The following is a 13,563-nucleotide window of genomic DNA, read 5'->3' as shown; positions in this document are numbered from 1 at the left end:
GCTTGCTTGTAGAGACGGAGAAGAAATGAGTTTGGAACAAGAAAATGCGGTGTATTACAGATGAAGCGTGTGGCTTGCTGGTGTCGGAATCATGGAATGAATGGTTATGCAAGAGGGCTTTGCGGACGCAGCCATTGGATGTTGGGCCGAGGGAACGCACTAGAAGGGCTGGAGCACGACTTGCGGGAGAGCCAGAGCCAGAGAGTGACCGCTGACCAGATGAGACACAGGCTGCTTGCTTGCTTGCTTGCTGCCCCACGTAAGACCCTAGCTAGCGCCCCTCCAAAGGCAAGCCCGGGCGTCACCCAGTTGTGGTAGGTACCCAGTAGTTATCACTTGTAGACTGGTATTCTTGAAAATCCTATTTGAAAGAATTATAGACTACTATAAGCTTATTATTTAGCTAATTATTTCTTTTATAATTATTTTTATATTACCATAAGCTTATAAACTCTAATTGTGCTCTCTTTCCTTTGATTTGTACTATATTTCTCACAACATTAGTCGTTTTGCCGGCCAACAGACCTGCTTAGAAAAAGCTAAATGGTCGTAGCGCCCTCACTGTTAGCCTCGAGCACAACTGAACATACGCGGCGTAAAGAGCGCTGCATCACAATACCTGTCAAGGCGCGATCCAATTCAATTCAAACAGTCGGTTCCGCCAACACTGCCAATCGTGGAATAGTGCGGCGGCGAGACGTTGACATGATACTCCGCTCCGCCTACCGCGAACCTATCAAGGCTCTCCACCAACTCCGCGCCAAGCCCGGACTAACAGTCGTTCTTGAGAGTAATGTCCTCAATTTGCACATTTATATTGGTTTATACATCAGCATAAGCAATCCAAGTATGATTTATAATGCGCATGCGACTTACCGCGGAGCATGATGCGGAATCGCAGCCCTCGGAAGCCGTCCACTGAGCTGAAGGAAGTATATAAGTGCACCAGACCAACTAAGCATAATATTATGTACAGATAACTTCTCAGTCCATCTACTCTCAACAGCATCTCACAAAATCTAACCGTCTCAATTGACAACTTTTCTTCTTCTCCATTTACAAAAATGTCCACCACCAAGCTTGTTACTGTCTTTGGGGCCACTGGCCTGCAGGGAGGCAGCGTCATCCGGTCTCTCATTTCCAACAAGGACCGCGAGTTCTCTGTTCGCGGCATCACCAGAAATCCCGACTCTGAAAAGTCCAAGGCTCTTGCGGCGCTCGGGGTGGAAATGGTCAAGGCAGAGGGAAGCAACCTTGAGGAGATCAAGCAAGCTTTCCGTGGCAGTTGGGCCGTTTTCCTCAACACGGACACCGAATCTGCAGTTAGTCAAGCCACCACAACTCTAACCGTTCAGACTGACGGAATTTCTTACTTGACAGGATCTCAATACTCCTGGTGGTCCCACCGAGAGTGATTTTGGCATTGCACTTGTCGACGCCGCGGCGGAAATGGGCGTGCAGCACCTGGTATATAGCGGAATGCGCTCCGCGACAGAAGCGACGCACGGTGTGCTCCCGGTCCGTGTCTACGACCGTACGTTATAAAGAGCCTCCTCCATTACTTTTGCACCATCTCCCGTGCCAGTGCTAACCTACCCTAGAAAAAGCCGCCATCGCCCAATATGCCAGGAACAAGGGCTTCAAAAGTGCCATTAGCGTCAGCGCCGCTTGGTACATGGAAAACCACCTCAATAGGCCCGGGGCCGAGTCCTTTGGCGGATTTCCATTCTTTCCAGATGCTGATGGCTATCTCACCCTGCAGCTGCCTTCGCTTGGAGGCGCCGGTAACATGAGCTGGGTCGGTATCGAGCGTGACTATGGCGACATTGTCCACGCTGCCCTCCTCGAGCCCGAGACGCACGACAAGAAGCAGATTGAGGCCATCAGCTGCGTCGCCAGTCTCGAAGACTTGGTCGCGACCTTCGAAAAGGGTAAGCCTTTGTGCTAGTACAGACGCCATTGAATCTTGAGACATATTGCTGACAAGCGTGACAGTGACAAAGAAAAAGGCCCGGTATGTCGGTTTCGACTGGGAAACATTCGAAACGCACGGCAACTTGGAGGCAGATACTATTAAGGGCATCTTTGGCCTGACGCACGTTATGGATGCCGAGTTTGCCAAGACCTTCTACGACTCGTCCACGGCAAAGGCACTCAAGGCCAAGGCCGCAGCCGCAAGAGGTCTCACTGGCGAGGATGCCGAGCTGCAGACCATCGAAGGGTTCATCACCAAGCACTTCGGAGCTTAGAATGGAACTCGGTGATAGATAACGGGGCTTTCCTAACACAAGTACACTCTGCAACACTGCCTTCGTCTGAATCCCTACACGGAATAGCCGGCTGGATATTACGCCTGATAGAGTATCTAGTCCAGGAGAAGTTTATACAAAAACTAGTTATAGGTAATTATATATAGATTCTACAATAATCTTCTCTGAAAATAGAATGACTAGAATAAACTATTTTTAGATTTTTAATTTAAATATATAAAAATTGTATAAAACAAGCCTCTCAACTTACAAAAATACTCCAGTTATAAGCTAATGCCTAATTTAATAAAGCCAAGGCAGTCTTATATTTACATAGGGTCCACCTGAAGCATTGTGCTAAAGCTGAGGCTGGTGCCTGTGGCAGTGCGACACCTCCCTGTGGCCTCACCACAAGCTACCCCAAACTGGTTGGTTGGCGCCGGGCGGACGAAAGTGAAGTGTAGCGCATTCACTGGTGCATGACTGCAGACCTGAATCCCTTCGTCACGACCTCTTGACGTGAACAGCGCCTTCTCCCATCAGCATCAACAGCACCGAATTCAACAGATTCGTTTACACGCACGACCGCATATACGCTTCTAAATTACGAGTTTTCATTTCGAGCTCCACGCCTCGTGAAGAACAGGTGAACCTAATCTTTGCAGGCTCGCGCCGATTCTTTCCAACGTTCTTTGCTTTTCCCTTTGCCACCGAGATACCACCCCCGACTGTCGCGTACAGTACGAAACCAAACATGGCGCTGTGTCAGAACAGATTACAAGAGGAGCGGTAAGGATAGCGACAGGTACTTTTGCGGCCAACGGCGGGCTTGCTAACCCGGGCAACGTGCAGCAAACAATGGCGACGGGACCACCCCTTTGGCTTCTACGCGCGACCGACCCGCACAAAGGAGGGCGTCCTGGACCTGAAGAACTGGGAGTGCGGCGTGCCCGGCAAGGACAAGACGATCTGGGAGGGCGGCATGTTCAAGCTGACCATGTCTTTCCCCGACGGTGAGGCTGCACGTGAGACTATTGTGTAACGTTTGGGAGACTGACCTTTTGCGCGCGTTTAGAATACCCGACAAAGCCTCCAAAGTGTATATCGCAACCTGCAGGAAAATAAAACAGAGAAGAAGACACTGACAGAATTGCGAATAGGCAAATTCGTCCCGCCGCTGTTCCACCCCAACGTATACCCCTCTGGCACCGTCTGCCTGTCGATTTTGAATGAGGAAGAGGCCTGGAAGCCGGCCATCACGGTCAAGCAAATCATGCTAGGCATTCAGGACCTCCTCAACGACCCGAACCCCGAGTCGCCTGCGCAAGCCGAGGCGTACAACCTGTTTAAGCGCGACCGAGTCGAGTACGAGAAGCGCGTGCGCCGCGTGGTGCGCGAGAACCCGGCTCCGTAAAGAAAGGCATGGAATTGCCAGCAGTTTAACTTGCGGATTCTCATTTTTGGAAGCGGAAAGGGAGAACACCAGACTAAAGTACCAGGCGTTATACGGTGCTATATGGCGGACTGAATGCATATCATGATGAACACGAACCGGTGGAGTTTGGAGGAGAGGAGACAAAGGAGATATGACGGGGAAGAGATGCAAAATTGGTCAAGGGGTAGCCATCTATTATTTTAAATTGCATTGGTTTGCTTTTCATTGCAATTAATCTTGCTGAAGTGTGCATGACCGACGTGGTAGATGTGGATGTAGTTGTTAGCACTCAGTCAGTGGCGTGTTACAAGAGACAGCGACCAGCCGGGCAGACGGCAAGGCACAGCGAGGTAGGGAGGGAACCAGATTCGATGGGCTCTCTGATTTGGCAGGAACCGGCAAAGACCGGGATTGTCTAGTTAGCTGCATCGACTAGTTAATCTAGACATGGGGAAGACGGGCGTGCTTGGTGCGGGTTGAGGTGTTTTACTGTCAGTTGCGAGTGGTGGTTGAGGCAGGAATCCGAAGTCGGCCGTTTGCAGTGGACATGTGCTACAGGCCTCTGGAGGTGAAGTAGTTTCAGCAGAGGCTGGGTGAGATTCAGTGAAGCTAGAGCCTGACAGCGCCAGGAAAATGCCATTCGGCAGGGCCAAAAGAAAAAGCGCTACGGATCCATAGCGCGGTCCCCTTATCAGCGGCCGAGTCAGTTTGGCCAGATGCAGCGCGCGAGAAGTGTGCGGCCACACTATGACTCCTCCCACACGCGAGTATCTGTGTTCCCCACGCCGCCTTCGGGGCTTGGTGGGAAGCTCTTCCAAACCTTTTTTTTCTCTTCCGCTTGTGAATCTGCATCTCCTACCTTGCATCACCAAATCAACAAACCAAAACTCCATCTTTCGCAACCATGTGTGGCATCTTTGCTTGCCACCGGTACGTGACTGTCTCTCGACCTGCTTGTTAGGGCTAGTGAGTGAGGGGCAATCGCATCGACATGCGTGCTGCTGCTGCCCCTCCATCTCTGCTGCCCAACTGCATCGGGCCGCCTGTCGCAAGCTTAATCGATGTGCTAATATCACGGCTGTAGTCATCCCGACGTCCACAAATTCAAGCCCACGGCTCTGCGCCTGGCGAAACAGTATGTCAATCCTACTGCCATTGCTCAAGAGAAGCGTTTTTTTTGGGGACAAACAAGCTGACGCAACATGCAGAATCCGCCACCGTGGCCCCGATTGGAGTGAGTCTCGGCACTTGATCGCAACCGGCAAGCCAGTCACCACGATGCTAACAATTCCTGCGCAGGCGGCAACGTCACCTCCAACAACACAAGTATGCTCAAATGGCCTATCCAACACGTATAAACTCACAATACTGACCCTTTAGTCCTTTGCCATGAGCGTCTAAGCATTGTCGGCGTCGGTAAGTTGCGCGACTGAATTTTCGCTTCCAGCCTTGGCATCCCATCTCACAGCTCTCCAGACTCTGGCGCTCAGCCATTGACCAACGCCGACGACTCCATTGTGCTCGCCGTCAACGGCGAAATCTACAACCATCGTCTGATTCGAAAGAACCTCAAGGAGACGTACCACTTCAAGACGCACTCGGATTGCGAGGTCATTATTCCTCTGGTATGAATCAGCTGCCCCGCAGTGCCAGAGTCGCTCTTCAGCACGCGCGAGCTCGCCCACTAACAGCATTATGATTTATAGTACATGGCCTACGACAGCGATGCCCCCGCTCACCTCGATGGCATGTTCTCCTTTGTCCTCTACGACAAGAAGCAGGACCGCGTCATTGCCGCTCGCGACCCCATCGGCATCACCACCTTCTACCAGGGTTGGTCCTGGAAGGAGCCCAACGCCGTCTACTTTGCCTCTGAGCTCAAGTGTCTGGCCCCCGTCTGCGACAAGATTGTCGCATTCCCTCCCGGCCACGTCTACGACTCCAAGACGGGCGAGACGACGAGATACTTCAAGCCCACATGGTGGGACCCTGCCAACGTGCCTTCGACGCCCGTCGACTACATGGCCATTCGCCATGGTCTGGAAAAGGCCGTTCGCAAGCGCCTCATGGCCGAGGTCCCTTACGGTGTGCTGCTCTCCGGCGGCCTGGATTCGAGCTTGGTTGCCTCAATTGCCCAGCGCGAGACGCTACGCTTGAAGCAGCTCGCCATCGAGGCTGGCAAGGACAAGGAGCAGGCGCAGGACGCTGACAAGGGAGAAGGTCTGGTCGGTATCGACGACGAGGACCACCTTGACACCGTCACCTACCTGCCCCAGCTCAACTCCTTTTCGATTGGCCTGCCTGGCTCGCCCGACAACGTGGCTGCCCTCAAGGTCGCCGAGTTCCTCGGCACCAAGCACCACGTCATGACCTTTACCATTGAGGATGGCCTCAATGCCCTGTCCGATGTCATCTACCACCTCGAGACCTTTGACGTGACAACGATTCGTGCCTCGACCCCGATGTACCTGCTGTCGCGCAAGATCAAGGCCATGGGTGTCAAGATGGTTCTCAGCGGCGAGGGCAGCGACGAGATCTTCGGCGGCTACCTGTACTTCCACGCCGCGCCCAACATGGAGGCGTTCCACGAGGAGACGGTGCGCCGCGTCAAGAACCTGCACCTGGCTGACTGCTTGCGTGCCAACAAGTCGACCTCTGCATGGGGTTTGGAAGCTCGTGTGCCCTTCCTGGACAAGGAGGTAAGCTTTATGAGAAGAAGCGCCTGAGGGACCAGAAGCTAACGTGAATAGTTCCTGGAAACCACCATGAACATTGACCCGGCCGACAAGATGATCAACAAGGAGCGCATGGAAAAGTACATTCTGCGCAAGGCCTTCGACACGACGGACGAGCCCGACAACAAGCCGTACCTGCCCGAGTCGATCCTGTGGAGACAAAAGGAGCAGTTCTCGGACGGTGTCGGATACGGATGGATTGACGCCCTCAAGGATACTGCCGAGCAGCATGTTACCGACGACATGATGAAGAACCCCAAGGCGGAATGGGGTACCGACGTGCCTGACACCAAGGAGGGGTACGTGAACCATACACAGCATGCACTATGCAATTTGCTAACGGAGGACAGATACTGGTACCGCCTTATGTTTGACGAGCATTTCCCTCCCCGCTGTGCCTCGACAGTCATGCGTTGGGCGCCGACATGGTCCAAGCAGTCGGACCCCAGTGGCAGGTATGTATTACTGATGCTATGAATACTAAATTGGAGAAGCTGGTCGCTAACATGATTGCAGAGCTATTTCCACTCACAACCAAAAGTACGACAGTGCGGCATAGATGCACAGGAATATAGGAGTTTCATGCTCGAGTCAAGGAGGGTCGACTGCTCTCATATGCTCGATAAAAAGTATAGTAGGGAAATTCAAGTTTAGTTACAAACTATGATTGGAAAGCAATCTATCTGACCTTTGGATATATCAACGATATACGTGACTGTAATATTAATAACGCGACGCGACTATTGGCTGAAGCTTTCGCCTGGGGAGTGAGGGGGACCGAGTCAGAAACTGGGGTATAACGACCACAACGGCTAAACAATAGCATGAAACTCGGGATAACAAGGCATTATGCAAAGACTTCCCTGTAAATTGGCTTTTGTTGAGGCAGAGGATCTCGTGACTGTCTGCCAGAGAGAGGGCTTGGTCGTCACGAGGCCGTTGTTTGGGCGTCCTTTGAGATGTGCCAATGGCAGCGAGGCGGGGGTGTGGCCAACAGCGCCATGGCGTTTTTCCACGAACCGGCATGCCATAAAGGGTGACCAGTACATGGTATTTCTGGTGAACGCTTCGCCATGTGTGCCATTTACACACTTAGTAGAGGGAGCCAGGTTGCAAAAAGGCTTTCCGGTTGTATCCGATCACGCCAATGGGAGCTTCCAGGGTCAACAGCCTCCCCACGTGGAGGGGGGATGTGTGCATGCATACATTGGTAGGTACGGAGCACTGGTACGTAGTACGTACAGACAGCGATGGTAATAATATGGGTAATTAATTTCACAGCATTGACTAGTTTTCCTCTCCAGATGGATGAGCTTTCGGCTTAGTGTGTCCAGGGTCCTCGTGGCACTTGTTGCGCCCGGGATAGACAAACAGGTACTGCCTGGGTACCTCAGGCCTTCAGCCCAGCCAGCTGCACCACTTTTCGGGTGTCTGGCGCAACTTGTGAGGCACAAGGGGTGACTGGTCGGCTGATGTCGGGGGGCCTGTAAATAGGCTGTACCTCTCCGGCAGGTGTACCTACAAAGTGCTCCTGGGGCTGGTGTGTACAGGGGGGGATTAGTCCAATTACAGAGCCCCAAACATTTTTGGTCCGCCTGACCTATTAGCATGCTCCCCAACGTTTAGCTAGCACGCAGCCGCGCCAAATTCGGCTCGTCTCTGCTTCCTTCCCTTTTTCTCACCTCCCAAAACACCATCACCATCCAAACACCGTTTTTTTCTTCGTACCTCGTACAGTCTCTCAACCCAGTCATCATGTCTGTTCCCGCCTTCTCCGACATTGCCAAGCCGGCCAACGATGTACGTCAATTATGGATTATTCTTAGACCTTCGCCCCTTTGCGGTGCTGTCCCGGTGTTACCCGTTTGCTTGCGTTGAGGACAGCTCTTTTTTTTTTTTTTTTTTGGCATCTGCGCAATGATGTCTTCCGGCACCCGACTTGCGTCCAGCCACCCAATCGGCTAATGCTGTCCTCGACCATGCTCACTATACCCCAGGACACCCGCTGCGAATCAATGACTTGCAGAAAGAGACGATACTGACCCGGCCTGGACAGCTCCTGAACAAGGATTTCTACCATCTTTCCGCCAGCACCTTTGAGTTCAAGGACACCGCCCCCAACGGCGTTGCCTTCAAGGTCACCGGGAAGTCCAGCCACGACAAGAACACCTCTGCTGCTGTAAGTTTTTCTGTTTCTACTTCTTGCGCGTTGCGCCAAACTGACTCGTCCGCCCTGCTCTCAGATTGAGGGAAAATACACCGACAAGCCCACCGGTACGGTTCCACTACCCGACGTTTCAAATATCGCGCGCAGCACGAAGCGACACCTCGTCGGCCTCGAACCCCGAGCGACGCGAGCCCATGCGTTGCGCAACGACGTCCAGAAACGCTGCCCCAATCAGCCTACTAACTTTGCCCGCAGGTCTTACCCTCACCCAGACCTGGAACACCGCCAACGTTCTCGACACGAAGCTCGAGGTCAACGACACCCTCGCCAAGGGCCTGAAGCTTGAGGGTCTCTTCAACTTCCTCCCCGCCACCGCCGCCAAGGGCGCCAAGTTCAACCTGCTCTTCAAGCAGCCCGGCTTCCACGGCCGCGCCTTCTTCGACCTCCTCAAGGGCCCCACGGCCAACATTGACGCCGTCGTCGGCCACGAGGGCTTCCTCGCCGGCGCTTCGGCCGGCTACGACGTCAACAAGGCCGCCATCACCACCTACTCGGCCGCCGTCGGTTACGCCGCCCCCCAGTACAGCGCCGCCGTCACTGCCACCGACAACCTCAGCATCTTTGCCGCCTCGTACTACCACAAGGTCAACTCCCAGGTCGAGGCCGGTGCTAAGGCCACCTGGAACTCCAAGACGGGCAATGCCGTCGGCCTCGAGGTCGCGTCTAAGTACCGCATCGACCCCGTCTCCTTTGCCAAGGTCAAGCTCAACGACCGTGGCATCGCCGCCATTGGCTACAACGTCCTCCTCCGCGAGGGCGTCACCCTGGGCCTCGGTGGCTCCTTTGACACCCAGAAGCTCGACCAGGCTACCCACAAGGTACGACATCCGACGACCCGAGAAACTACTTTGACCGCTAACACTCTGCAGCTCGGTGCCAGCTTCACCTTCCAGGGTTAAATCGCCCTGGATGCTCCCGCAGGCTATCCATAGCCTCCTGTACCACCCTACTAGATGCGTGCATTTTGCCCGTGGTTGATCTCGGATGTAGATGTAGAGTCGCTACAAGAAAATATCTTAATGATGTCCTCGGATGGATGAATTATACACTTTTCGTTCAGGCAGTGATTTATCATGTTCATGTATGCATAATCAAGCTTAATATTTGCTCGTATTTCTATTCGCCGACTTGGCCATATATGTATGTACAATGTATATTGACTGCCGATGATCTCGAGCCATGCCCTGAATCCTGGTAGAGGTATTCTTGACGGGCCTTCACAATCGCGAACCCGTGTTTTATATGTATCTCGCAGCCCGCAAGAACTTCCTAATAGTCCTTGCTCTTCTTCTTCCCGCTCACCGTGTTCAGATACCACACGGGCACCAGCACCGTCGCGCCCAGTATCCCCAGCACAATCGCAAAGTGCGCCCCCAGGCTCGCCTGCGGCTCAAACTCGACGTCCTCCTCGTCGAGCGCGCGCCTTCGCCGTGCCCACCTCCGCTCGTCCTCCTTTTCGTGCGTCCTCCGGTGGGCCTCCTTGTCGAAGTGCGGCGGCACGTCGTCCTCGGCCCTGTGGAACCTCCCCCCGGGCGCTTGCTGCGCGGTAAAGGCATCACCGCCGCTGCTGCTGCCCTCGTAGTTGGTGTAGTGTGCTGAAGAAGAGGAAGACGCCGATGCCTGGTCTTCGGCGCGCCGTCGGCGATCGGTCTGCGCGCCCCAGCCCCCGTTGCGGTAGAAGCTCGGCGGCGGGCCGCGGAATGTGCCCCGGCGCTTGGAGAGGCCGGAGGCTGGGCGGCCCCCGGCGGAGGGGTACGCGGCGGAGTGGTAGGAGCCGTGAGAGGGTGTGGCGGAGGAGGAGGGTTGGAGGCGGGCGATGACGTCTCGGTCGTAGGTGGCACGGCGGGAGGGGTCGGAGAGAAGCGTGTAGGACTCGGATAGGAGGGAAAAGGTGTGTGCGGCGTTGGGATCGTTGCGGTTGGCGTCGGGGTGGTGCGCTTTGCTGAGCTTGTAGAAGGATCTGAGGGTTTTGGGTTAGAGGACGTAGAACGAGAGAATGGGGCCTTGGGGAGGGAGAGGAGGGTACTTTTTGATGTCACCCGGGGTGGCGGCGGGAGAGACTTGGAGTCGCTCGTAGTGGTTCCGCTTGGCGAGGTCCTGGCGCATGCCCGCCGTGCAGCGAAACGACCGGCGCTGCTGGTGCTGGTGCTGCGGTACTGGCGACGGTGACGCAGGGTTGATCCGGAGGCCGGTCGCTGACGCGGCGTGGCAGCGCATGGTGCGGACGCCGACGGCGCGGGCGTGCCGCGGTGGTGGCGATGCCGACTGGGGGGCCTTTGGTGACGACGATGATGCCGTGGATCGCAGGAAGAGGCGCGGACACGGCGCCGCGCGCGCCAGCGCAGCCATTGCTGGTGGTCCTCCGTTTATGTCGTCCTTGGGCGTGGCGCTATCTCGTCATCGGCGGGGAGAAGTCGCGGTTGTCGTTGCGGCGGATGTGAAGAAGGTGCAGAGTTGGGCAGATGAAATGTGGTGAGGGCACGACGATGTCATTTTATGGGGCGCGATGCGCACCACACCCTCATGCTCGGAGCCGAACCTGGGCGTTGCCAATATCGATGTAATCTCGATCATCTACACAGTGATTTATTCAAGAAAGTCGTTGAAGACTGATTCAATGTTTCTTCTATCAATTTTGTGGGTTTTGGCGACAAAGACTGTTGCAAGATTGTTAATGAACTGCTCCCGCGCCGACACGTGCGAGCGGCCGAAATCGCCGAGTTGACCTTGATAGCACAGACGGCACGGGCAGATGAAGCCCATACAATTGATTAACTCTTTTTAAGGATCTGGATCATCAAATTGCTACCCATATAGAAACTGCATAAAACTCGCTCAATAAATGCACAACCATACAATACGCCGTCATACTTCGTGAAATAATCAAGTCCAGTAGCAACATGAAGAACCTGTTCACAGACTTCTATCACATGTACGGCGCCTCGGCCTCGTCAATGACCTCCTGCGGCCACACCTGCGTCAGCTTGCTCTTCCGAAACTGCGCCAGCAGCGCCTGCCGCGGCGGCTCCAGCAGCCGGATCAGATCCGGCATGTCCTCGGCGTGCTCGCGCCTGAGGTGCATCGCGATCGCGAGCCCCTCGACGATACACCGGAACTTGACCCACCACGCCGGGTACTCGACGAGCTTGGAGTGCCAGTAGACGAGCAGCAGCATGGCGCGCGGGTCGCGCGCGCGCAGCAGCTTCTTGACGCCGACGCCGACCTCCATCGGAAAGATAAAGAGCCGCGCGCCAATGTAGATGCTGACCTCGTCGTCGATGATCTGGGAGAGGTAGGACACGGCGCCGTGGTAGACGTTGCTCTCCGCCGTCGACGAGGGCGATATGTCGAAGAGCGTGTAGAAGAGCGGCGAGAGCGCGTGCGGCCGAATCGGCGACGACGCGGACGGTAGAGGCGTGGTGGCCATTTCGACGAAGAAGTCGTTGAAGACGCTGTCGGACCGCCCGAGGTCGGCAATCTCCCAGACAATGTCCTTGCCCTGGTTCATGCGCAGCCAGTCGAGGTCCATCATGTCCGGGGCGCGCAGCGGCCAGACCTCGCGCGGGTCGAGCGAGTCAATGTTGGCAAAGCACGAGGTGGCGAGCATGGACGCGCCCATCCACAGGGCGTCGCGCTCCATCGAGGAGATGTGCTTCTTGCGCGGCATGAGCTCCGAGAGCGTCTGCTTGAACATGGTGGCGCTGTGGTACATGTGCAGCGCCATGGTCGCGCCGTCCGAGGGGCGCGGGGAGCCGGGCACTACGTTGAAGTGGGCGTCTTGGAGCTGCGCAAAGCCAATGTAGATGTGGTAGAGATATTTGTGCTGACGAGATCAGTTTTTGTCATCCTGTGTACACCGCAAACAAATAGTCATGGAAGGAGACGTACAGCATTCGCGAGCATCATGCAGCGACTCTTGTGCGCATCGGCTTCGCCTGGACCAAACGTAAGAATTGTGTTGTGCACAAACCGGCTCACGAGCGCCTTGTCGCTCTGCCGCAGCACATAGTTGCCCGTACTCCCTGCTATAGGGAGCGCCGAGGGCAGAATCCGCTGCATCATCAGCTTTGGCGGCGGCAGCACTTCCACCGTGGCCGCCGGCTCTAGGCTAAAGACGTTCTCATACGACGGCTGTAGAGTCGGCGCCTGCGCCGAGTAGGTGCACGAGAGGCCCGCCGACGTGCATCGGCTACACGTTGGCTTTGATTCGTCACACTGGCAAATAGGAAGATGCAGTCAGCAAGGAAAGTTGGGGGCTAGATTCGCCGATAGCCGAGGGGGCGGGGGACTGCGTGGAGATGAGACGGAAGGATGGATGGAATGACAGCTCACTTTAACGCCACGGAGCTTGCAGTTTGCGCAACCCAGTCGGGATTTGCGGTGCGTCTTGCGCTGCCGAACGACGACGGCTTTGGACGTGTCCTCCCTGCCACCGGTGCCGGCTGGCCGTTGTGCCATGCCCCGGATGCCTGCGCGAGATCACCGGGGGTTACACGACCGACGGGGGTGAAGTCTCTCGACTGGGCAAAGATGGGCCCGGAAATGACCGGCGAAAGTCGAGAGATGCAACGCCCGCGGCTCCCGCGCGTGCCAGCTTACAGGGCGCGCTCAAGGGTATAATGGCCCGTTTCAAGAAGACCGTTGTGGAGCGGGATAGATTCAGGCGTTGGATCAAGATGGATCGATCAAACTCTAATCGACTACCTCTCTTCCGGGTCTTGATGGATGAAAGGGAGGTCTCTCGAGTTGGCAGCCGATGAGGTTGAGCTTGCGCGACTGGCCCGAGTTGGTTGGCCGCACAAGAAGGCTATCGTTAGTGTCTGAGAGACTGGGTGATCGCCCGTCGGTACGGAGTACCGGGGCCGAAACTAGGCAAGGCTACTACCGATGAGTGTGTGTGGGCGGCGGGGGAAGGGA

The 13,563-nt window shown here is 55.3% G+C and overlaps 6 protein-coding genes across 6 annotated transcripts; 4 read left to right on the top strand and 2 right to left on the bottom strand.

The window, feature by feature from the left end:
• Positions 1-1,064: 1,064 nt before the first annotated feature.
• LMH87_000875 (uncharacterized protein) lies at positions 1,065-2,249 on the top strand (the record flags this gene model as incomplete). The annotated part of the gene is made up of 4 exons (XM_056198854.1): positions 1,065-1,322; positions 1,381-1,534; positions 1,602-1,931; positions 1,996-2,249. The coding sequence occupies 4 exons, from the start codon at positions 1,065-1,067 to the stop codon at positions 2,247-2,249; spliced, it is 996 nt and encodes a 331-aa protein (XP_056055763.1).
• A 754-nt stretch (positions 2,250-3,003) lies between these two features.
• Positions 3,004-3,663, top strand: LMH87_000874 (uncharacterized protein; the record flags this gene model as incomplete). Its single annotated transcript, XM_056198853.1, has 4 exons — positions 3,004-3,038; positions 3,102-3,262; positions 3,325-3,348; positions 3,410-3,663. The coding sequence occupies 4 exons, from the start codon at positions 3,004-3,006 to the stop codon at positions 3,661-3,663; spliced, it is 474 nt and encodes a 157-aa protein (XP_056055762.1).
• A 925-nt stretch (positions 3,664-4,588) lies between these two features.
• LMH87_000873 (uncharacterized protein) lies at positions 4,589-6,978 on the top strand (the record flags this gene model as incomplete). The annotated part of the gene is made up of 10 exons (XM_056198852.1): positions 4,589-4,614; positions 4,769-4,819; positions 4,893-4,918; positions 4,984-5,010; positions 5,065-5,100; positions 5,161-5,309; positions 5,391-6,383; positions 6,435-6,718; positions 6,770-6,874; positions 6,936-6,978. The coding sequence occupies 10 exons, from the start codon at positions 4,589-4,591 to the stop codon at positions 6,976-6,978; spliced, it is 1,740 nt and encodes a 579-aa protein (XP_056055761.1).
• Positions 6,979-8,174: 1,196 nt separating this feature from the next.
• Positions 8,175-9,545, top strand: LMH87_000872 (uncharacterized protein; the record flags this gene model as incomplete). The annotated part of the gene is made up of 5 exons (XM_056198851.1): positions 8,175-8,219; positions 8,476-8,598; positions 8,663-8,693; positions 8,842-9,464; positions 9,516-9,545. The coding sequence occupies 5 exons, from the start codon at positions 8,175-8,177 to the stop codon at positions 9,543-9,545; spliced, it is 852 nt and encodes a 283-aa protein (XP_056055760.1).
• Positions 9,546-9,915: 370 nt separating this feature from the next.
• On the bottom strand, positions 9,916-10,995 carry LMH87_000871 (uncharacterized protein; the record flags this gene model as incomplete). The annotated part of the gene is made up of 2 exons (XM_056198850.1): positions 9,916-10,606; positions 10,673-10,995. 2 exons carry the CDS (start codon positions 10,993-10,995, stop codon positions 9,916-9,918), a joined length of 1,014 nt encoding a protein of 337 aa, XP_056055759.1.
• A 577-nt stretch (positions 10,996-11,572) lies between these two features.
• Positions 11,573-13,104, bottom strand: LMH87_000870 (uncharacterized protein; the record flags this gene model as incomplete). The annotated part of the gene is made up of 3 exons (XM_056198849.1): positions 11,573-12,469; positions 12,535-12,861; positions 12,979-13,104. 3 exons carry the CDS (start codon positions 13,102-13,104, stop codon positions 11,573-11,575), a joined length of 1,350 nt encoding a protein of 449 aa, XP_056055758.1.
• Between the last annotated feature and the right edge of the window lie 459 nt (positions 13,105-13,563).

Source organism: Akanthomyces muscarius, chromosome 6, assembly GCF_028009165.1.
Source record: "Akanthomyces muscarius strain Ve6 chromosome 6, whole genome shotgun sequence".
NCBI lineage: Eukaryota > Fungi > Ascomycota > Sordariomycetes > Hypocreales > Cordycipitaceae > Akanthomyces > Akanthomyces muscarius.
This window is presented reverse-complemented; position numbering and strand designations above follow the sequence as displayed.